Genomic DNA, 23,211 nt, shown 5'->3' on the forward strand with positions numbered 1-23,211 from the left:
CCCCCTGCATGAACAAAAAGGTTACGCGCCAGATGCAGCTCGACCGACTGCCAACCCAACAGTGAGTGCATTCTTGTCTGGAATTCCTGGGAATGTGCATCGTCTATGAGAAAGACAAGTGATGAATGGCTGCGGCCGCCATCCGTTCTCCTTTCCTGACTCCCTCCCTGGTAATTTGGCCAAAACCTATAGCTGGTGAGCTAAGGAGAAATTCGGGCGCGTTGCCAGGTGCGACCCAGTGAATCCCAAATGACTGACTGACCCCTCCCCCGCCTTAACACGCTAATTTGCCCTGGACTTTCGAAATTGTACAAGTACCATGATAATCTCCTCGAGCGGCCCTCTCTCCATGCGATTTCTTCTACTGCTTTGAAACCCATATATTGGTCCCTTCGTCCCGTCCGCATTTTGATCTGCTGCATTTTATATTATCTCCTTAGGTTCTGCTTTTGCTCTTCCGCCTTCGCCGTCGTGCCTGCGTCAACACAAGAAGAATCCCCAACATGGCTGCGTTTACCAAGGTCTTCTCCCTAGAGGGGAAGGCATTGAAGCTTAACACCGCCGAGGACCTGGAGGCGCACATCGCCGACCTCAGGTCCATGGAGGATGTCGAAGAGGTGAAGATTCTGGGAAACACTCTCGGTGTCGGCGCATGCAAGCGCCTTGGTGAAGTTCTGGCCACCAAGAAGTCGCTTCAGGTAAGCATCCCACATTCATCCCACTTCACGTGAACGAGACCCCCCCTTGGGCGGAACCAGGACTGATTTGTAATTGATATCCAGTCTGCAAATCTTGCCGACATCTTCACCGGCCGACTCTTGAGCGAAATCCCTGAGGCGTTGTCTTACCTCCTCACATCCATCCTCAACCTTCCCAACCTCCGAACCATCAACCTCAACGACAACGCCTTCGGCGTCAACACCGTCGCGCCCCTCGTCCCGTTCCTGTCGAGCCACGTGCCTCTGCAACATCTCTACCTCAACAACAACGGCCTGGGCCCACAAGCCGGTATCATCGTCGCTGATGCGCTGTCCGAGCTCCACGGCAAGAAGGAGGCCGCCCGCAAGGAGGGCAAGGACGTTCCCGACCTCGAGACCGTTATTTGCGGCCGCAACCGTCTGGAGAACGGTAGCATGCTGGCCTGGGCCAAGACCTTCAGCCTCCACAATAAGGTCAAGGTGATCAAGATGGTCCAGAACGGCATCCGACAAGAGGGCATCTCACATCTCCTGACTGAGGGCCTCAACCACACCCTCGTCTTGAACTGTCTTGATCTCCAAGACAACACCTTCACTCTCTCGGGCGCCAAAGCCTTGTGCAAGGTCGTCGCGAAGTGGACTGAGATTCAGGAGCTCGGCATCGGCGACTCCCTACTGGGCGCGAAAGGTGCCGTGCTGCTCGGGAAAGCCCTCACGCTGGGCAAGAACTCCAAGCTCGAGATCCTGCGCCTGCAGTACAACGACATCACCGCGCCTGGTGTCAAGGAATTTGCTGAGGCTGCCAAGGAGGGCCTTCCTGCCCTCAAGAAGATCGAGTTGAACGGCAACAAGTTCGAGGAAGAGGATGAGTCGGTTTCAGCTCTGAAGGAGCTTCTCGAGCAACGCAAGGAGAAGCTCGGCGGCGACGTCGTAGATGAGGACGCCTGGGGTCTCGACAGCCTGAGTGATCTCGAGGAGCTCGATTCGGACGAAGAAGAAGAGGAGGAGGAAGACGAAGACGAGGAAGAAATCGAACCCGAGGAGAGAGCCGATAAGCTGGTTAAGGAGGCCGAGGAAGCCCAGGGAGGAGCCCACCGTCCAACTCAAGGACAAGGAGGTCGATGCGTTGGCAGCTAAGCTGGAGAAAACCAACATCTGAACGTGACATTAGGGACGTAGGAGCATATATGATGGATGACGACACATTAGAGACCATGATCGATACCCTGGACATCCACACTGGAGTGGTATGGAAAGTAGAAGTAATCAAAAAACAAAACAAAAAAAACTACTCAACGCATTGGAGAAGACCGCCGACCTTGTGATTTTGAAACCAAAAAATGTGAACTTGTGCCGACCAATTCAGAACATGGCGATGTTTCTCATATACTAGTGCAGTGACGAGTTGCGTGGTGCCTCGCTGACTATGTACACAAATGCGCTACCCTCTACGAACTCCCCACCAACGTCTATCCTCCCCCTTCCCTTCCACACACGGATACGGGTTCCCATATTGACAGCACAGGCGTTTCCTCCCTATATCTACTTGTACATTGCGCAAGAGAAAACAGAAAGACACCAAACAGAAGTTCAACGAGGTTGTTGAGGTTGCGGGCCATTATCTCAAGGGGGTGTACGAAGGACTCCTTTTTGCCTTTCCCAGTACTCCATTTCCCCCCTCCCTGATTTGGCTCGCTGTGGGGAGATGATAAACGCTCTTTGCTTTTACATGACGAATACAAAAAAAGGGGAAGTAGCAGCAATACACAAGAACGTACAGTCCCTTTCCCTCCCTCTTTCATTTGCCCCTTAGATTTATAGCACCTCGCCAATAATCTTGGCGGCTTCGCGGTAGGTCTGGAGTAGCTTTTCGCACTTTTCGCGCTCCTTTTTAACAGCGTCGTCCTCGTATAACAGCTCCTCAAAGAGAGCCTCCTTGTAGAGCTCGCTCACAAGGCGGTTCTGCACCACATCCTTGCTATGGTTGACAAGAAGGTGCATGACGGCCTTGGGTACCTGGTCGGCAATAGACTCGCGCACGATGTTGAAGTAGGATGAGATCAGCGCCCGAATAAGCTCCGTCTCCATAGCTTCACGGTCCGTCAGGGCAGGCTCGGTGTTCTCGCTCTATGGAATATTATTAGCATGGGACGTCGGGTTCGTAATCCAATATCTCGGAACTTACAAAGGGCATAACCGAACCGAACTCTCCATTGACCGGGGTTTCTGGTTCCCGGATCAGGGATGAAGAGAGAGCAGGCCGGTGCTTCTCCTCGCGACTTCGAATACTCTGGCTAAAGCTAGGCTCGACTGACTGGCTGACGTGGCGTGGTAGGGAGGGAGGGGGGCCCCAGCACCGCCGGGCGGCGAGTTGCCATCCTTGCCAAAGAAGTATGTCAGGAAGGTATCCCGTGCACCACCAGGGCCAGGCCTGGATGGCGAAGCGGATCTGGTACCGTTCACTGCAGATGCCAGGCTTCCGGTGCCGTTTTCACGAATAGCGGGCGACATGCTACGGGGTGCCTTGCCAACCTGCTTCCTAACAGTGCCGGATTCACCCTTTTCCGTGGCTCCGTCCTCGCCATCTTCGGTTGCCTCGACACCGTTAGCCTCGCCAAGCTCCTTCATCCGTCGACGCTCACGTCTCTCACGCTCCTCCTGAATTAGTCTTTTCCTTTCCTTGTCTTGCTTGTTGCTTACAACGTGGCTCATCGCCGCAGCAGCACCCAGGAAATTCGGATGGTTAGTGTTGATATAGGCGCGTTGGATAGATATCAGAGACTCCACGTATGAGGAGGCTGGGCCCAGCCTTTCTCTGAGCAAATCTGACACCACCTCGATCAGCTTGGCTTGTAATCTTGGGTAACGCGAAAGCTCAGTGGAACCACAAGTGTGGCAAATCTTGATCAGCTCCTCGTATACGAGCTCAACACAACGTTGACTAGGGATCTCCAAGAGCTTGATCTGGGGCTTGACAAGCAGATCAAATGCCATCTCTGGAACAAACAGACTTGGCCGAGGTCCAGTGGAGTTGCGGATGGCGGTCCGGATATCCAAGGCGGAAAGATTTGAGGTAGGATCAATGGTTTCCAGAGCACTTCCAAATACCGAGTTGAAGATATAGTAGATCCGAGCACCGCCAGACAACTCTTTGGTGGAAATCTCAGTCGAGGTACCGTCGATGGAGGAGATGAAGCCTGAAGCGAATTTGGTCATAAGTTGAAGAATCATGGAGCCCCGGTGCTCCTTGCCGCTGAAATGCATGTCACCATAGCTCGCTAGTTCTTGTTGGGTTTGTCCCATCAATGTGTTGAGACGGGCTTTGATATCTGGGAGACGCTCCCGAATATGGGACATCAAAGTTTGGTTCAGAGTCTTGGCAAGGAAATGGGTACCACATCGAGTTGCAATGTTCCGGTAGGCTGGGTGGTGACGGAAAAACTCGTTCTCTGCTTTCAGCGCCTCCTCCATGGGCTTGTTACCCTGGATGTCGTGTTGCGATCGGTTGACAACGCCGATGAATCCAAGCTTCAGGGGGTAGACCCGACCTGACAAAATGTCCAAAGCGTTGGTGCCATGGTCCATCAAGTCCACCTTGGTCAACACTCCGACGGTTCGTCGGCCAAGAGGGTCGACATGCCGCGCAAGCTTCAGCGCTTCCGAGTTAACAATATCTACATTCGCTGGAGACACGGCCAGAATGATACTGTTGGGTTTAGCGATGAACTCGGAGATAAGAGTTCTGGTCTGCTTTTCTATGTCTGCAGGTTGATCCCCAATGGGAACCTTGGTCAAACCCGGCAGATCGACCAGCGTCAAGTTCAGGACAAAGGGAGAGTAAACCTTGAGGTTGATGGGCTGTCTGTTGATTCCCTTGTTGTTGCCAGCCACTCGCGAAGTCTCGCTTTCGATTTCGCGTTTGACGTCGCCAAAGTCTGTGAACCTCCGACCGGGGATGTGGTGGAACTCCGCCCACTCGGATCGTCTAGCTGCGGAAGCGTTTCGGTAGGCGGCGTTTGCGTCGGGTTCGGATTCATCCTCGTCGACGTTGATCAGCTGGAGGATAAGTGGTCGGCGTGTGACAATACCACTTCCTCGTGGCAAGAAATCACGACCGACTATATTCTCCAGGACCGAGGACTTTCCAGCAGACTGGGATCCGACAACAACAATTTGGGGCAGATCGAGACTATCGGAGCCAATTGTGTTGAAGACCAAGTCTTGAAGCTGGTTCACCACCCTCAGCAGGTCATCTCCGAGTGAGGCCATGGTTTCAGCGATGACGCAGCTTTGGCTGCTGTGAGGCTGCAGATTACGAAACTGCCGGGGCGAGGACGACGAGGTTCTCGTTCTCGGAGAGGTGAAAATTAAAGTCTGTTGGCTGTCGAGTGCGGCGCAACAGAAGTGGACGGGCCGTCACGTAGTCGATGTTGATGGAGGTTTTTGAATATTGCATGCAGCTCTGGTCACTGCAACGTCAACGGAGCCTTTCCAATGTTTTTGCCGATAGGTGCAGTTCCCGTAGTCACCCGTCAAAGTTCCCGCGAGATGGATCGGGCTGATTGTTCCGCCACCCACAAAAGCAGCTCTTCAGCGATAGGAAGAGAAAGTCGAGGATTCGCGGCAGCGGAAGGTGTCGAAAAGCAAAAAAGAAGGCCAAAGGGTTTTTGGTCAGGCAGGATATGTGCTCCTGGCCAGGACGAAAGGGGAGGTCAAGGTCGAAAATCCTGAGGAAAATCGACAGCACAGCATTGATCCGAGCCCATGTCGAAAAATTGCCCAGTTTATGCGCCTATGGTCGGGTTTGCTGCAGGATGGCCTACCTCTGAGCTGTACCTACATCTTCCTATGCTGGAAGTATACTAGGTTGTCTTTAGGTGGGAAGGTACATACATACTAGCCCTGCGAGGTGATGGCCGGCCACCAGAAACCACGACCAGAGAAGCACCACCTACGACTTACGTTTTTCCAACCTGGCAAGCATGCAGGTATTCGATTGCAAGGATCCACACCACCTTAGCTCCGCTACTCCCCCGCAAGCATTGGGATTGTTGGACCTTCTCCTTCATGCGTGCCCGACTGTCACCTGGAATTCAATCTCAGCCGCATCGTCCTGCTAATTGTACTGCCCGGGCCTGAGGAGATTATGGGACGAGCTCAGGTCATCCTGGCTGCCGGACGTTTGATACGTACATGTGTGTGGGCAGTAGATGGCTGTTGGGTTTGGGGAAACATTCGCAGGGATCCGCAGCGAAAGAAAAGGCGAGTATAGCGTTGGTTGGCGCATGCGTGCATTTTTGCCCACTACAGGTATAGATGTATAGGTAATAGAGCTAGGTAGGCAGGTAGATACGTTTCCGTCGCGATCCAGTCCACCAAGTTGGGCATCTATGGCGAATCTTTCTATTCGTGCTCAGGAGCGAAAATAGGACCGTGTGTTCCCATGCAATTGCATCCCGTACGGATTCAGCAATCCGTCTCGTAGACAGACGGCTTATAAAAACTATGATGATGCATGTCTGCCATCGGCAGTACCAGTAAACCGCGCCACAATTCATCGTTATCGGCCCCCTCGGATATGATTCAAGACTTGCCGAAGTCTTCGCAGTGCCGGCATTTCTGGGGGACCGACTGCATCGGGATCCCGAGCTGACGCCTCCTCCACCTCCTGCCGAGCCTCATCAACTAGTGAACCAAGATCTCCCCATACCTCGTCGGTATAACCAGATAAGACGTTCTGCCATTGATTGACCCAAAGATCTCTGGCCTCAATGGGGTCTGTGACCCCCATGTGATTAGGTAGCTCGGTATAGCCCCACCGAGGGCTGCTGTCCGTGATGAAGTTAGGGAAGAAGTTCAGTATGTTCCAGTCGATGTCATGGTGCTTTGGGTTCTTGGAGTCTTGGTCCGGGAATAGCGCCCGTCTTAAAGCTGCTGCCTCATCCAGAGGTAAAGTAACACCAGCTTCATCCGGCTCGGCAACCGAGTTGTAGTTCGTACTTTCCAAGAGCTTGACTACGTCCATGCCATCTCTTTGAGCATGCTCCGCTGCGGAGGGTGTTTCAACCGTGGAAGATGTGTTGACTAAAGTATCCCGAATGCTATCTTGGTAAGCCGCAGGGAACGACGATGGCTGCGAGTTTTCCCCATCTAAGAACGCAGAAAACGCGGCTTCTTGCGATGCAACGTGATCTTCCACGTGTGCCGACTTGAATGCTGCACCGGGGGTCTGTACGACCCGCTGCTCGCCTTGTCCCAGTCTCTGCAAGGCCTAGAGGGACGGTGCTCCCGCTCGAACGTCCAGCCTTATCCGCAGGTAGCATATAGTTCATATCACTCGAGCCAGGTATACTTCGAGCTAGATCCTTTGTCAAAGAAATGGAAGAATCGAGTACTCGTGTCGCGACCGAGTTATCCGTACGTGGCCTATCGTTGCCCAGGCTTTCCCCCTGCGATTGAGGAGCGGCTTCCGCCGCCTTGCCTTTCCCTTTCGAGTTGGAAGCCATATCATTATAATCCCTTGAAGAGCCACTTTCTCCAGGACGCATGCTGAGAGTAGCTTGTGGTCGGTAATGGCAGTGCAATAACAGTTGCTGCATGGGATGAGGCAGTTGTGCCGTACGACTGGGTAGCTGTAATAAGAATATGCCAAAATACTAGCTGCCCAGCAAAATCAACAATACTTTGTATCAAGTAGCATCTTCGTGGCCGGACGTTTCTAGAGCAATGATATACAGTTTAGGGCTGTAGAGAAGCATCGCAGACATAGCAGCTTGTGTCATGTTGGAGAAGGACCTTATAACCGGCTGGGCAACGCCTGCAGGCTTATATAATCACATGACAGATATAATAACCTCGGGCTTGAACTCAGGGCATGACGATCGCTATTGCCAGTATCGAGTAAGGACAGTTTCGACAATCCTCAAAAGAATTGCAGACATACGAATGTACTATTTGACTTTGGTGGATGATCAAACCAGTTTATACTGACTTGGAATTATCTAATGTATAGCAACCCCAGGAGCAAAGGGAGGAGGTTCATTTTGTTGAACTTCGAATCATCCTTGACCAGATGTTTCGTGACCCGCTCATAGCGGGAGACTAGAACAGAGAGCGCGTTCAAGTCAAGACCGATTCATTGTCTGCCACGTCACATCACGTGCCCACCTTCTTCGTGAGGGAACAACCATATCCGGATCCGGACGGGCAACCAATATTGGTTGGAAGAACTGGGTGCATCAGTAAAGGTACGGCAAGCGGTCAGCAGGTATTTCGACTGGGGCCAACATTTTCCAGCCTCAAATGCCACCTGGACCCAGTGAGGCCCTGTAACACAGTGGCAGAGAGATAACGGCGCGGGGAGCGAAGGGTGCGCCCAAGCAGACAATGAGCTCTGCACGATAGGTAGGATGCGTGGTATTATGTCATTGTTGAAGCCGACACGGACGGGCGTAGATATGATTTGATACAGTTGCCCTCGGGGGCTAGACTGCTAGGGTACCTAAGAACTCACCCAATAAACCGTCTTTATTTGCCCCTTATTGCTGAAGGGACACAAGGTCGGTAAGAGGCACTCAAATCAAGCCCTCTGCCTATCAGCAGGAGTGTAGAAGCGCGGAAGCGCCTGGCGCCCGCTCCGTATCGAGATGGACGGTGATTGCATCATCTCGAGCTGTTAGACCAGGTATCGTCGTGGAACACCCTAGTCCGCCAACCTTGTACGTAGATAGTTGGGATACATGCATATAGCAGTGGGAAATACGTCCAGGTCGGCTCGCTGGGCTGAAACTGCCTGCATGCATGCATACACACACACACACACACACACACACACACATACATATACACACGCGCACACAAGATAAGGTAGGTTAGGTACTTCTCCGCAAAACCCATCAATCGAGGTACTTGACATGGCTGCAGACTCGACAATACTGATCAATCGGTCTTTGTTGAATTTTGCTCGACTTCGACTTCGATGATGATGATGGAGGCCAAGCTGGTTGGACGTAACGTAGTGGTGGGGCCACGGGAAAGACTGAATGAATGGAATTGAACATTTCTGGTGGTGCACGTAAGGTTGTTGTGGTACGTAGGTACAAGGCTGGGCTGGGCTGGACTGGGCTGGGCTGCGGGCTGCGGGCGTCTGTCTGGCCGGGCTGCTCTCTGCTCTCTGCTCTCTGCTCTCTGCCTCTGCTCTGCTGCCCGCTGCCCGCTGCTCGCCCTCTCAGGCAATCTAAAGCCAAAGCCATCCATCCATTGATGGCACGGTCACTGCTTGCTGCTACTACACCTTAACCTTAGGCTCTTCATTCACTCTTGCCCGCCTAGGTCGTAACGTAGCCCAGTCCTTGTCCATGTCAAATCCCAACTCGAGAAACATCGTCACAATCATTGTCCCCATTCCAGCCCTGCGACGTACCCTCACCTAGTAATCGTCAGACTTTTTCTTCATCACATATCCCATCTCTGCTGCGCGCTGACGCTTCGTTTGCGCCCTCACCCACCACCGCCGCCCGCACCCAAAACCCACCCCGCTACCTCCTGGAGAAGCCTTGCCCTTCCGCGCCACCAAAGACTTTCTCCAGATTGAACCATTTTGAATCCCCGTATACACCAACCGCCGAAGGAGTGCAGCAAAGATGGCTCTTGAGGAACAGGGGCCGACTTGGAAGTTCACCCAGTACGTCCCTTCTGCCGCCTGTCGCACCACACGTTGCTTTCGAGCTGGCTGAACTAATTGCTCATCCTACCCTAGGTGTTTCGGAGACAAGGGAGATGTGGAAGACATCACAGAAGGTGAGTTCTTCCTCCTCCTGTCACGACTCGTCTGAAATATTTTGCCCGCATGCTGACGGCGCCCCATAGCCGATATCATCTCGACTGTAGAGTTCGACCACACAGGCAACTATCTGGCAACAGGAGACAAAGGTGGACGAGTAGTGCTATTCGAGAGGAATGAGACGGTCAGTTACTACAATGCCGAAAGACATTATCATCATCTATCAAGAATGATATCCCCACGCCGGCGATGGGCCAGCCCTGCCTTGCCTTGATGCTGTTCCGACTCTAACAACCTACAGAAAAAACGTGTGAATACAAGTTTCATACTGAGTTCCAGTCGCACGAGCCCGAGTTCGACTACCTGAAGTCGCTAGAGATCGAAGAGAAGATCAACAAGATCAAATGGTGCCGCCGCCAGAACGCCTCACACTACCTGCTGTCCACAAACGACAAGACGATTAAGCTATGGAAGGTCTTCGAGAAGTCGCTGAAGGTCGTAGCTGAGAATAATCTATCACACGACCTCACACCCGGCAATGCTCTGGGTGCGGGAGGCGGAGCCCCGCGTGCCAGTCCAAGCCTCACCCACTTCAAGAATGCCGAGGATCTGAAGCTTCCGCGCCTGACCCATCACGATACTGTCGTGGCCGCTGTACCTCGACGCACCTACGCAAACGCCCATGCGTACCACATCAACAGCATCTCTGTCAACAGTGATGGAGAGACCTTCATAAGCAGTGACGATCTCCGCATCAATCTCTGGAATCTCAACATACAGGACCAGAGCTTCAACATCGTGGATATCAAACCAGCGAATATGGAAGAGCTGACCGAAGTCATCACTGCGGCCGAGTTTCACCCCACCAGTTGCAATTGGTTCATGTATGCAAGCTCAAAAGGCACCATCAAACTCGCCGACATGCGTGAGAGCGCGCTATGTGACCAGCACGCTAAACGTACGTCAACCAACCCTGCAGTCTCCATGTGAATTGTGTTTTTTTTGACAGTAGTATAGTTTTCGAGCAGGAGGAAGATCCCTCGTCGCGATCTTTCTTCTCTGAGATCATTTCGTCCATCTCGGATGTTCGCTTCTCACATGACGGGCGCTACATACTCTCGCGAGACTACCTGACGGTGAAGATATGGGACGTTAACATGGAGCGCCAGCCGGTCAAGACCATACCTATCCATGAGCACCTACGTCCGCGCCTGTGTGACACGTACGAGAACGACAGTATATTCGACAAGTTCGAAGTGGTTTTCTCGGGAGATGCGAAGAACGTCATGACGGGCAGCTACAACAACAACTTTATGATCTATCCCTCCGATCCTGAGAAGGAAACCGAAGTCGTCTTACAAGCAGACAAATCGGCTTTCAAGGCGAAGAAAGTTGGCGTGGCTACTCCTATCAACTCGTCCACTAGCCCAACGGCGAACGGCGGCAAGAAGAACGGATCTCGCGCTGGAAGTCCGGCGGGTGCTCAAGGCCAGCGTATGCGGAAAGAGACGGACGCGGACCAGATCGATTTCAACAAGAAGATTCTGCACATGAGCTGGCATCCATTTGAGGACAGCATAGCCATTGCTGCCACCAACAATGTAAGTCCCCGCGCTTCACCTCGTCGTATATATTTTCACGGTTTTGTTGTACTTACACATTTACCAGCTTTTTGTTTTCTCGGCGCTCTAGAAATCCGAAGGGTGCAGGATCGGCCCATCCCACACGAGGCAAGCTTTGTTTCTGTACGTGTGGGCTCTCTAGGCCTCATCGAGAGCAGCTTGACAATGTGTCGGGCCTTTTTGGGCCGCCTAGAGACATCTCTGTGCATTGCTCACAGAGATCCATGGGTCTTTGAATTTGGTGCTGTACAGGCCATGCTGGTGCTTTGTTCAACATACGGCTCTTCTAAGGGTGCCGTTAGATCAGTGGGTGTCTGGTTACCGAGCAAGGAGGCTTACAAACCCAATGCATGGTAGCTTACCAACAATGCATATGACAGGATGGGCTTCATAGCCCAACCTGCGGTGTTAAGGGGGAGAGGCGTTTGCATTGGTATAAGTCTGGTAGGAGCAGGTACCGGATTGGTCGGAATGCCAAAGCACAGCATTGAGTTGGTGACAAGAAATGCATACCACATCATAGACATTACAGACAAGCATGCAAGACAAACCACGACCTTCCGAGGTGCTGCATACATGAATTGTGATTGTGTGATATCGTCTGCGCTATGAGGATAGGGGCGAAGGTGAGTCGAGGAGCTTGGCCAATCGATATTCCAGAAGCCCAGGCCAGCCCTGGACGGTGTGTCCAGAAGACTAAAGAAACAGTTGCAAGACTGCAAGACACACATGACGTATGAATTCTGTACGTACAGCAAAACGGCCAATGGGCCGTACAAGACAGGGGTTTGCAAACACCTTTTAAGAGGAGGGGAGAAGATGGGGGAGGTTGGCCTATGTAAACTGTGTGATATTTTTGGCAGCACTGACACATTAGCCCCAAGGCAGCCCTGTAGCGGCGGGCCGATCGCTAGACGTAAATGTGAGTATATGTATTTCCAGGGGTCCATGTCCATGTCCATGCGCGCCTATCTACCCTCCCATTTGAAGATTTCCGTGTCGGGACTGACGCGAAAGGTCATTAGTGGAAAACGCCAAAGATGGTCAACTACGGTCTTGGTATCGGCAATTGAATCCGTTTTTGACATGCATGACATTTTACCGATCGTGTAGCTTAACCCGGTGCCTTCCCTCCCTCCATGTAAGTAGGCAGGGGGGAAGGGGGGGGGGCGCCATGGCGGGCAAGAGCAATCCCAGCTAAATACATAATCTGTGATTGACCCATTTGTGCACATGCCTTACACCTCACGTACATTACATGCGTACTTGTTTGTTATATGTAAGATGGAAATGGAGGACCTGGCCGCAGTCACAAAACGGGGCCGTCCCTCCCCCGTAGGCTGGGTCTGGTGGTTTTGATTTATGGAAGGGTAACCTCCGAGAGCCTTGAACGAACAAAAACATGTGCTAGAGCAAGTGATCAAGGGAAAACTAATTTATTCTTTGCTCTGACCACCCGTCTCCCCCATCTGTTACCTGTTACACTTTTTCTTCTTCTGAATGCACTCACGTATAGACAACGCGAACGTTGGTCCCCCCTTTGCCCATTGAGTTAGTCACCCATCTTAGCGGGCGTCTTCTTCTTGTGTTGCTCAAGCGTCAACGTCCCTGTCGCGCTGCCCGCGCTGCCACCGGCCTGTGGGGTTTCGCATCCCACGTGTCAAGTTCTCTCGACTGGAAACTGCTGACTGAAAGTGAACTAACTGGCATTCCTCCGTCACCCAATCCTCCCTCCACTACATCCACATGACGCCCCGATCGAATGCTCGGAAGCGCCAAACCTTGCGAGACTCGCATGCTGCGCAGAGCAATGGCGCTCCTATAACCCCCAAGGTCATCAACGCTGGGCCGTCTCTCGAACAGGCCGAGCGCTACGGCATACACGATCAGCGTCCGACTCTGTCCAAAATCATGGCTCTCGCTGGCCGCATCTTCATCGAAACCATTCCACAATGGCTGGCCATCGGGGTTATGCTGGGACTGATTTTCGGAGGTTGTTGCTCAAATGTAAGGAGTCGACGTGCTCCGTCACACCCAATTGCCTTGACGCGCTTGTTGGTTAGTGAACGCGTGTGGTGTGCTAACACGATTCCCTGCAGGTGTTCGCATTGGAGGCAATTATCAAGTAAGTAGTATCCAGCTTTGGTGTCTGCGCGCAAAATTCTCTACGTTGGCTCAATAACTAACGTCTCTTGCCAAAAAGGGTCGAACCAGCTAGCGGTACGATTATGCCCACGCCTGGGTCGATTTGAACATACTAACATATCTTAAGGGACGCTTCTGACCTTTGTTCAATTCCTCTTCGTTGCTGTTACCGGATACGTATCCCAATTCGACTCGAAGCGTCCACCGTTCTTCCTCACGCCGAACCGAGTGCCCATCCGCCGCTGGATCATCAATATCGTCCTGTTCTTCAGTATCAACGTGCTCAACAACCATGCCTTCAGCTATGATATATCTGTACCTGTTCACATTATCCTACGATCCGGCGGTAGCATCACAACCATGATAGCCGGGAGCTTATGGGGCAAGAAATATTCTCGCATTCAGATCGTGGCGGTGCTACTCCTGACTGTCGGTGTCATCACGGCTGCTTGGTCGGATGCGCAGAGCAAAGTAAGCGACCTGTGGCATTTTCCTTTTCGTATGAGCGGCATTGCTAAGTTTATGAGAAGGATACTACGTCTAAGGATGCGCACAACTCCGCGTCCAGTTTCGGCACCGGGCTTATCATTCTGTTCGTCGCACAAGTCATGTCGGCCATCATGGGGCTATACACCGAAGAGACGTACAAGAAGTACGGCCCCCATTGGAAGGAGAACCTCTTCTACTCGCATCTACTCTCCCTGCCGCTCTTTATCCCCTTTATGCCATCATTGTACAGGCAGTTCATGAGGCTCGCCAACAGCGCGCCCTTGACATTGCCCGCTTACGTAGAGCAGTTGGTAGCCGTGCCAAACCTCTCGGACGCTATGCGTGACAGCATCAAGAGTATCCGGGTACCTAGCCAGGTGGTTTACCTGGCACTTAATGTTCTGACCCAGTACGCCTGCATTCGCGGGGTCAACCTGGTCGCGGCTGTCTCTTCGGCACTCACTGTCACGATTGTTCTAAACATCAGAAAGCTTGTCAGCCTGCTCTTGAGCATCTGGCTGTTCGGCAATAGACTTGCGCCTGGGACCCTCGTAGGGGCTGTGGTAGTGTTCTCGGCCGGTGCGCTGTATTCGCTGGATGGCAAAAAGAAGGCTCCTCCGGTGAGACCCAAGTCAACCTCAGTGTCTAATACGAAAGAGGGTTGAGTCCAGAGGGATGTGTTTCGTGGTGTACAAAACAGAGTTATACATGCTCGTATAGCTTAGGAGCCGCCAGTGCATCAATACAATACGGGGCTTTCCGTATATACTAGTTCCCCGTCCTGAGCAAACTGCCTAATCCGGCTTTAACTAGCCTTAGACGAATTGTAGACTTCGGATGTTGTATTGGGCTCTCCTACGCATTAGTAGATGCATTTTCAGCCCATGTTCAAAGTTGGGCCGGTCTGATGGTCGTTGGCGCTTCATCTGGACGGGGCTCAGGCCGCCGCCCCTCGATACGCGTACGTATGTACATAGACAGAAATGGGCCAGAAGCCCCACGTGCACTGACCATAGCAAGTGCACAGGGATAGGGACAGGGACACACGGCTCGGAGGGTGGTGGCTGTATTCGCAGCCGTTCGAACATGAGTTGCCTGGCCTGGCTGCTTTGGAGAAGGCGGCCCCCCGGCAGATGCTAGTGTGCAACCGGGGGAAGCTTGAGTTGGGTCGTATCCAACGTCACTTGTGCATAGTTTGGTACTTCCATACCAGGGACCCTCCGATTGATCAGGCCTAAAAAATCGAAAAGGGTGATTGGTGCTACCCAATCCCGGCACCCGGTAGTCTAAGAACTTAAGCTACGGGCTGAAAAATGACAGCGAAGAGAGGGATGGTGTCGTAACTCAACATTGAAAGACGGTATCAGAATAGCACAGCGTTACTCTGATACATACACTACCTACCATCTGATCAATTTTGGCCCGCAGGGTTTCGCGTCACAGTCGCACGGCATCTGGCCTCGCGAAACAATGCCTTGTGAGTGCCCTGGTCTCTCTTCTTCTTCTTGTACTCAAGTCGCAATTTACCCCGCCATACTCATCCCGTCCAAGCCTGAGTGAATTCCCAACACCTGCACTGCATGCATGCGGCTTCGAAGCTGCCGCCCCGACTGACCAAAACTGCTCCTTAGTATCCGATCTTCCTGAAATGGAGACACCCCTTGAGGGTGCACCGTCATCCTTTCTCCAGGAGGACGCCGACACCGACGAGGATGAGCGGTATGCATATGCGGTCGAAAGCGACAATGAAACAGAAGGCGGTCACAATGCAGAGCAAGACCTGGCACCGACGCCACTCGACGACGAGCAATCCGCCGAGGGCATGCTCTATCGAGACCGCCCCAAGAGAACGGCATTCTACGACCCCGTAGACGAACGGCAAATGAGCCAAACTGATGCCAAGCTGTTCTACCAGAGACACCAGCAGGAATACCAGAGAGCGGATGGTGGGGAAGTGATTCAGTCGCACACCACCCCTCAGAGTCCTGTGGTCTCTGCCGGGAAAGGTCCGAGAACGCTGGAGAATTTCGGTGCCCATGGTGGAGTCGAGGGCCAAACTCCTCCCTCGATCTCGCTCCCGCCCTCCCGCATAGGCACCAATGCCACTTCATCATCCAGCTATAAGCTACCTTACGTCGGCCCCTCGCCTCCCCGCGCTAGCCTGGGCCGCGAACCCGCACCGCGAACAGCCACTCGACCATCTCTTGGGGGGCAATCCTGGCCAGACTCCAAACATGTTGAGCACGGAAGACGTGGGTGGTGCCGGAACCGAGAACCAACTCCTGCCAGACATGACCTTGCCAGAGGGCCAGGTGCCGATGGGGCTCGGCACTGGCTTTGTGGACAATGACCCACACATCGCCGCCGAGCTGAGCACCATCTTTCAGAATATCCAGAAGATTCTAGACACTCGCCACAAGTACATCCGTCTCTCGGTGCAGCGTGATGGCGACAACCCCAAAGATGACCCCAGCTGGGACATCTATCCTTCGCCGCCGGAGCCAGCCTGGGTCGGGCCTCATACAGTCGCCCCTACCGCAGTAAACAGTCTCAGCAATAGCACGGTGCTTCCTCCAAAGCCCGATACCCAAGCGGCCCTTGCTGAAGCTGCAGCGGCCGCCTCGGACGCCAAGTCGAAGCGCACGTCTAAGAAGCGCAAGCCTGGGCACGATGTTGGCGAGGATTTCTCAGTCGAAGACCTATTGCCTCTGCCCCCACCCAGTGACTTCGCATTTAGGCTGGACGAGAACGGAGTGTATCAGGTTTTCGAAAACGCAGAGGCAGAAGCGGCCAACACTCCCATCGTTGGCGTCCCGACCATCAAGGATTACTACATGGACCTGGAGAACATCCTAGCCATATCATCAGATGGACCCAGTAAGAGTTTTGCCTTCCGGCGCCTGCAGTACCTCGAGGGCAAATTCAACCTCTACACGCTTCTGAATGAATATCAAGAGACTGCGGACAGCAAGAAAGTCCCGCACCGCGACTTCTACAATGTGAGAAAGGTTGATACCCACGTTCACCACTCTGCCTGCATGAACCAAAAGCATCTCCTGCGTTTCATCAAAAGTAAAATGAAGAAGTGTCCCAACGAGGAGGTCCTGATCCGAGACGGCAAAGTTCTTACCCTCGCCGAGGTCTTTGAAAGTATTAAGCTCACAGCATACGACCTGAGTATTGATACCCTGGATATGCATGCCCATACCGACTCCTTCCACAGGTTCGACAAATTCAACCTGAAGTATAACCCCATCGGCGAATCCCGCCTGAGAACGATCTTCCTGAAGACAGACAACCACATTCAAGGCCGATATCTCGCAGAGATCACCAAGGAAGTAATCGCTGATCTCGAATCAAGCAAGTATCAGATGGTGGAGTGGCGTATCTCCATCTATGGCAAGTCGTTGGACGAGTGGGACAAGCTTGCTGCCTGGGTGGTAGACAACAAGCTCATTTCCCACAACGTCCGATGGCTGATCCAGATCCCACGCCTGTACGATGTGTATAAAGCGACAGGTCTGATGGAGAGCTTCGAGCAGGTTGTTAAGAACGTATTCCTTCCCCTGTTTGAAGTAACCAAGGACCCTGAGAGCCATCCTAAGCTGCACATCTTCCTCCAGCGTGTCATCGGATTTGACAGCGTCGACGACGAGAGCAAAGTTGAGCGCCGACTGTATAAGAAGTTCCCCGTTCCCAAGGAATGGACCTCTAAGCAGAACCCGCCCTATAGTTACTGGATCTACTACCTGTTCGCTAACATGAGTTCGCTTAACTTTTTGGCGGCGACAACGCGGGTTTAATACATTGTTGTTGCGCCCACATTGCGGAGAGGCAGGTGATAGTGAGCACCTTGCCATCGCCCTCTTGTGCTGCCACAGCATTAGCCACGGGCTGTTGCTGAGAAAGGTGCCGCTTCTCCAGTATATCTTCTACCTGGAACAGATTGGCATAGCCATGTCGCCTCTCAGTAACAACGCCCTGTTCCTCGCGTATGAAAGAAATCCGTTCCATCAATACTTCAAACGGGGCCTGAACGTGTCACTGTCGACGGATGACCCCCTGCAGTTTGCATTCACCAAGGAGCCTCTCATTGAAGAGTACGCCGTAGCAGCGCAAATCTACAAGCTCAGCCCAGTTGATATGTGCGAGCTGGCGAAGAACTCTGTCAAACAGAGTGGGTACGAGCAATCGATTAAACAGCAGTGGCTCGGGCCCAAGTTCAATCTTCCAGGCAAGGAGGGAAACCAAATGGCCAAGACCAATGTACCAGATCGTCGGGAGGAGTTCAGGTACCATACTTGGGTGGAGGAACATCGCATGTAAGTATCTGCCGAGCGCCGTTTGAGGGATACTGCTGACACCTCGAAAGGATTGCAAGTTACACCTCGGGCGCAGCCCAGGAGACGGCGACAGGCTCTGCGTCGGCGGAACACCATGCGGTTCTACAGCCAGTTACTAATTCGCCGACATCGTCGCTCAAGACCACCCTAGCCAGCAACACCACCCTCCATGAAACCAAATCCCATGGGTTCGTCGGAGTCTCGACCCAAGACCCTCGCCTCCAGCGTGCAGCTGCACAGACTGACCCGAGTAGCAATACTGCCCCTCTGGCCGCAGCGTCGGGATCGCCGCTAGCAGCATCAGCCCCGCGCGATGGGCAGTGGCCATCGGAGAGAGAGATGCACCTCTCCGGCCATGAACCCCGATACCTGCCCGGAATGATGGCACGAGCTTCGAGGCGCGCTAGTAGGCGACAAAGCTCGGGCATCGATTCCGACGACGGCGTTGGTTCCATTCGCAGCGCCCCTAAGAGGAGCGTTCCGCCAAAGGACGACGCACAGTGAAGCAGGCGGGTGAGACTGGCTGCAGTGGGAGTGGGCGGGCACGGGACGGGACGGCGTACGGTGATCAGAAACCGACGACACAAACACTTAATTGATCAAACACACTTGGGTGTATATTGTACATATCCGAACACTTGGTTGAGATATTGTGTCAATAAACAACCGCCATTGTAGTATGCACGTACATTACATATATGCAAGGGCGTACGTACTCCGGAGCATAAGCGTTTATGAAGCTGGCCCACGTACGGTGCGCGGGCAGTGACGATGCACTGTGAGCCGACATGAACGGACCCACTTCTCCCTTACCTCATAGGTTCCAGTCTGCTGGCCATCAATCTTCGCCCAAGGATTCCAAGGTGCACTCACTGTGTGTGGTGAGAGTTGTTTGTGATTGACTGATCGATTAACAAGGACCATATAGACATTATCGTTTCTTCTGCTTCTGCTTCATCTTCTCCTTCTTCTTTTTGTTCTCGGCAAGGTTTCACCCAGCATTCGGGCTGTCTTTCCACAGTCCCCAGTACTCCATCTCGTAACCCACCCACCAATCAAACACTTGGTAACCCCCCTACCCTGCGGTCTTGCAGGACAGACAGCACTCACTCAACCCGACGTTCGGTATTGCCTACTCCCTACCTGCATTTCCCATCTGCAGCTTTACCGGCCCAAGGAGACTGCCGCTTGCGCCGAATCGACCGTGATGATCCGACGATAGTGATAACGCGTCATTCAAGAGCTCATCTCGAACCTAAGGCACCAACACGCTCCAATTCATACCCCCTCACATAGTACGACCAACATCACCCTGACTTACCTCCCGCCGCGACTCGTGCGACTGCATCGATACCCGACATCGCAGCCATGGGGTTCATCGGCGTTTGCAAGGCCATATATGATTACGAGCCTCAAGGCGAAGGAGAGCTGGCCATAGCCGAAGGCGATGTTCTTTATATTCTAGAAAAAAGCAAGGAGGATGACTGGTGGAAAGCGAAAAAGAGAGCGAGCGCCGAAGAGGAGGATGAGCCTGAAGGCTTGGTGCCTAACAACTACGTTGAGGAAGTATGTATCGACCCGTTTCTTCCGACTCTCCTGTTCTTTGGACTTGGCTTCCCTTCAACCGAATGATATAGACTGACACCTTGGACTCGCTCATCTGTAGACTCCGCCTGTTGCACAAGCTCGTGCACTATACGAATACACCAGACAAACCGATGAAGAGCTGTCATTCCCCGAAGATGCGCAACTCATGGTCTACGATACCTCAGATCCCGATTGGATCCTCGTAGGGCTCAATGGCGATTTCGGCTTCGTCCCTGCCAACTATATTGAGATGGGTGATGCTGTAGAGGGGGAGACAACAAAGGCTACGGAGCCAGAACCAGAGCCGGAGCCAGAGCCAGAACCGCCGGCCGCTCCAGTATCCGTACCACACCCCAGCACTTCCCACCCGCTCTGTTGCCTTTGCAGAGCCCGAAGAGCCCGTGAGCCCTCCTTTACCGGTCAGGCAGGCATCCGCTGCCTCGGAACAGAGCCGCGGAGCAGGCAATCCACAGGCTGCACTGGCTGGCGTTATGCATGGCAGAAGTTCGAACCGCGCCCCCACTCCGCCTCCGATTTCTGTCCCCCCGCCCCGTCAGCAATACCTATCGGAAGAATCGGAAGAGGAGCCAAGCCCGGCTCTGCCAAGCCGCCCACGTTCGTCGACCTACTCCCCTGAGCTCCAATCCCCACCGCCCCAGCGAACCAGCAGTCGGCGCGAGCGCAACGATGACGTCCCGGCAGGTACTACAGGGCGCATCGCGCCAGGGGGTTTCATATGTACAACATCAACGAGATGGTTTCGGTCATGGGAAAGAAGAAAAAGATGCCAACTACTCTTGGTGTCAACCTGAAGACGGGTGTCATTCTGATCGCCCCCGAGCGCGCCAATGACGGGCCCACTAACGAGTGGACTGCTGACAAGATGACGCATTATTCTCGCGAGGGCAAGCACGTGTTCTTGGAGCTGGTTCGTCCCAGCAGAAGTATCGATTTCCACGCTGGCGCCAAGGATACGGCGGCGGAAATTGTGAGTGCTCTGGGCGAATTAGCAGGAGCTGTCAAGGCCGAGGGGCTTCGTGAAGTCATCTTGGCCGGTACCAGCAAGAACAGCCAGAAACGGGGAGTCATGCTCTATGACTTCATGGCCCAAGGCGATGATGAAGTGACAGTCGCTGTGGGAGACGAGGTTACCATCATTGACGATCTCAAGAGCGAAGAATGGTGGCAGGTGCGACGAGCAAAGAACGGAAAGGAAGGCGTCGTACCCAGCAGTTATATCGAGGTCAAGGAGTCCATCTTGTCGCCATTAACGCCGAACGCGCCGACCGGCCTGGACGCAGGCAGGTCAACCGTCGCCCAAAACCGTCTCGAGGAAGAGCGGCTCACCAAGGAGGCCCTCAAGAGGGAAAAACAAGCAGCAGAGGTAGGACCTGGCATCCGTTTGCCTGACAGACGTAGTAGCTTGTCAGCAACAGACAGTAGTAACCAGTATCGCCAGCAGCGGAGCAAACGAGAAAACGGTCGAGCCGAAGGCAGTGGCAGTGGCCGCTCGGGATCTTCCAAATCGAGTAAGTCGGACACGCGAGGCGCCCTATAACCCCAACACGACCAGATGCACTAATAATATGCACTTAGAACCTGACCCTAATAAGATTCGGGTGTGGACCGATCGAACCAAATCCTTCAGCGTTGAGGCCCAATTCCTTGGCCTGAAGGATGGGAAGATCAACCTGCATAAGACGAATGGCGTCAAGATTGCCGTCCCCGTAGCAAAAATGTCAGTCAAAGATCTCGAGTACGTGGAACTAATCACGGGCATTTCGTTGGATGAGGATAAGCCCCTATCCGAAGTTAAGCGCGCACAATCCACGAGACCGCCTAGAGAGTCGTCATCGTCAAAGAAACCTGTCGGCGCATCTATCGGTAACAGGACTGACTACGATTGGTTTCAATTCTTTCTTTCTTGCGAGGTCGCAGTCGGGCTGTGCGAGCGATATGCGCAGGCGTTCAACAAAGACTCCATGGACGAGAGTGTTCTGCCTGATGTCGATGCTACGGTGCTTCGCAGTCTTGGGCTCAGAGAAGGTGATATCATCAAGGTGATGCGTTACCTGGACAAGAAATACGGACGAGAGGGCAAGAAGAAGGGCGTCAGTTTTGCCGAGGAAGGAGAAGGCGAGGGGGGCTCTTCTCAGGCCCCGGGGGGACGCTCCGAAACAACACTCGCAAAGGCCGACCCGAGCCAGCAGTCAAAGCCAACGACACTATTGATCCAAAGGCCTTTTCGCAGCAAAAGGAGGGTGCTGAGGGATCCCCCTCGCCTACGCCTGCTGCTAGTCAACCCAAGGGAGGCGAAAAGAGCAGCGGTGGCTTTGATGACGATGCTTGGGACGTAAAGCCTTCGAAACAAGCCGAGCCACAACCCAAGGCGGCTCCTGCGCCAGAGCCGGAGGCACCCAAACCAGCGCCTCAAGCACCACCTACGCAAGGAATGTTGGACCTCTCTTTGCTCTCGCAGCCTTTAGAGCCAGTCAAGGCCCAGCCAACAGCGTCACCCCAGGTTGTCCAGCCCCCTCCACAGCCCGTGCCTCAACAGCAGCCCGTTGCGACCGGAGCGCCTGGAGCAAGCCCGGCATTCTTTGCTGGGCTTGCACAACAACAGACCGGGCTGCAAAGCATGCCGACAGGTCAAAGTGCTGCTGCCCAGCCTTTGAACCTTGGGTTGGCTGCCCGTCAAAGGCCGATAGCACCCCAGATGACGGCGGGCCAAGGAGGGTTGGTGCCCCCGCCCCCCTCGCGGCCACTCTCGGCACCACAGTCGGCGCAGCCTAGTCAATTTGCACCGCCGCCGTTGCAGCCACAGATGACAGGCCTGGCACCTCCTGGGCAAAGTCTGAACGATATCAACCAGCAGAGAATGCAGCAGCAATACATGCAAGGCTTCCAGCCCCAACCGACAGGACCTGGGATGATGGGATACAATCCCGGTGCCCCTATGCAAGCGCAGCCGACAGGCTTCGGTCAAAACCAATTCATGCAGCCGCAGATGACCGGCGCGCCGCAAATGCAGAGTCCATTCGCAGACCCTCGGGCCTCGCAGTTTGGGCCAGTTCAAGCTCAGCCTACCGGATTCCAGGGTGGATTCAACCCTGGGCAGCAATTCCCGCAAGCCACCGGGGTCAACTCGTTCTTACCTCCTGCTCTCGAGCCGCAAAGAACGGGCATGCCTCCCTTGCAGCAGCAGCCAACTGGGTTCAATCCTGGCTTCAACTCTGGGTTCAACCCCAACACGAACAATACACCGCAGTCGCAACCCCCTCCCGCTGCGCCTCTGGTACCACAGCAGACGGGACCGGCACCCCCGGTTCGCTTTGGAGTCGCAGACAAGATTGCTCCTCAGGCAACGGGACGGCGTGCAAACCTTGCACATGCCAGTAAGTCATACGGCACTCGCGCGCGCTCAGTCAAGTTACTAACTCTCTCCAGCTCCGCAAAACCCCTTTGGCTTTTGAGTAATCAATGGGATCGGTATTCATTTCTACGCTGCTGGCTGCTATGAAGAGAAAGCGGTATATAGTCGGGCT

At 53.6% G+C, this 23,211-nt stretch overlaps 7 protein-coding genes across 7 annotated transcripts; 5 read left to right on the forward strand and 2 right to left on the reverse strand.

Moving 5' to 3' along the window:
* Window positions 1-503: 503 nt before the first annotated feature.
* Window positions 504-1,835, forward strand: PG998_002046 (ran GTPase activating protein 1; the record flags this gene model as incomplete). Its single annotated transcript, XM_066868864.1, has 2 exons — window positions 504-698; window positions 783-1,835. 2 exons carry the CDS (start codon window positions 504-506, stop codon window positions 1,833-1,835), a joined length of 1,248 nt encoding a protein of 415 aa, XP_066737279.1.
* A 678-nt stretch (window positions 1,836-2,513) lies between these two features.
* Window positions 2,514-4,967, reverse strand: PG998_002047 (Dynamin-related protein; the record flags this gene model as incomplete). Its single annotated transcript, XM_066868865.1, has 2 exons — window positions 2,514-2,825; window positions 2,988-4,967. 2 exons carry the CDS (start codon window positions 4,965-4,967, stop codon window positions 2,514-2,516), a joined length of 2,292 nt encoding a protein of 763 aa, XP_066737280.1.
* Window positions 4,968-6,258: 1,291 nt separating this feature from the next.
* On the reverse strand, window positions 6,259-7,246 carry PG998_002048 (uncharacterized protein; the record flags this gene model as incomplete). Its single annotated transcript, XM_066868866.1, has 2 exons — window positions 6,259-6,947; window positions 6,997-7,246. 2 exons carry the CDS (start codon window positions 7,244-7,246, stop codon window positions 6,259-6,261), a joined length of 939 nt encoding a protein of 312 aa, XP_066737281.1.
* A 2,094-nt stretch (window positions 7,247-9,340) lies between these two features.
* On the forward strand, window positions 9,341-11,172 carry PG998_002049 (protein phosphatase PP2A regulatory subunit B; the record flags this gene model as incomplete). Its single annotated transcript, XM_066868867.1, has 6 exons — window positions 9,341-9,381; window positions 9,457-9,497; window positions 9,567-9,668; window positions 9,782-10,438; window positions 10,498-11,081; window positions 11,149-11,172. 6 exons carry the CDS (start codon window positions 9,341-9,343, stop codon window positions 11,170-11,172), a joined length of 1,449 nt encoding a protein of 482 aa, XP_066737282.1.
* Window positions 11,173-12,848: 1,676 nt separating this feature from the next.
* On the forward strand, window positions 12,849-14,401 carry PG998_002050 (UDP-N-acetylglucosamine transporter YEA4; the record flags this gene model as incomplete). The annotated part of the gene is made up of 5 exons (XM_066868868.1): window positions 12,849-13,109; window positions 13,202-13,227; window positions 13,306-13,322; window positions 13,375-13,718; window positions 13,778-14,401. 5 exons carry the CDS (start codon window positions 12,849-12,851, stop codon window positions 14,399-14,401), a joined length of 1,272 nt encoding a protein of 423 aa, XP_066737283.1.
* Window positions 14,402-15,367: 966 nt separating this feature from the next.
* PG998_002051 (AMP deaminase) lies at window positions 15,368-18,583 on the forward strand (the record flags this gene model as incomplete). The annotated part of the gene is made up of 4 exons (XM_066868869.1): window positions 15,368-15,870; window positions 15,926-17,533; window positions 17,571-18,058; window positions 18,109-18,583. The coding sequence occupies exons 1-4, from the start codon at window positions 15,385-15,387 to the stop codon at window positions 18,581-18,583; spliced, it is 3,057 nt and encodes a 1,018-aa protein (XP_066737284.1). The 5' UTR covers window positions 15,368-15,384.
* An 864-nt stretch (window positions 18,584-19,447) lies between these two features.
* On the forward strand, window positions 19,448-23,139 carry PG998_002052 (SH3 domain-containing protein; the record flags this gene model as incomplete). Its single annotated transcript, XM_066868870.1, has 6 exons — window positions 19,448-19,645; window positions 19,746-20,281; window positions 20,369-21,195; window positions 21,263-21,781; window positions 21,877-23,061; window positions 23,114-23,139. 6 exons carry the CDS (start codon window positions 19,448-19,450, stop codon window positions 23,137-23,139), a joined length of 3,291 nt encoding a protein of 1,096 aa, XP_066737285.1.
* Between the last annotated feature and the right edge of the window lie 72 nt (window positions 23,140-23,211).

The sequence above is a fragment of the Apiospora kogelbergensis genome (genome assembly GCF_038363985.1).
Source record: "Apiospora kogelbergensis strain CBS 113332 chromosome Unknown utg000001l_segment0_segment0, whole genome shotgun sequence".
NCBI classification, from domain to species: Eukaryota; Fungi; Ascomycota; class Sordariomycetes; order Amphisphaeriales; family Apiosporaceae; genus Apiospora; species Apiospora kogelbergensis.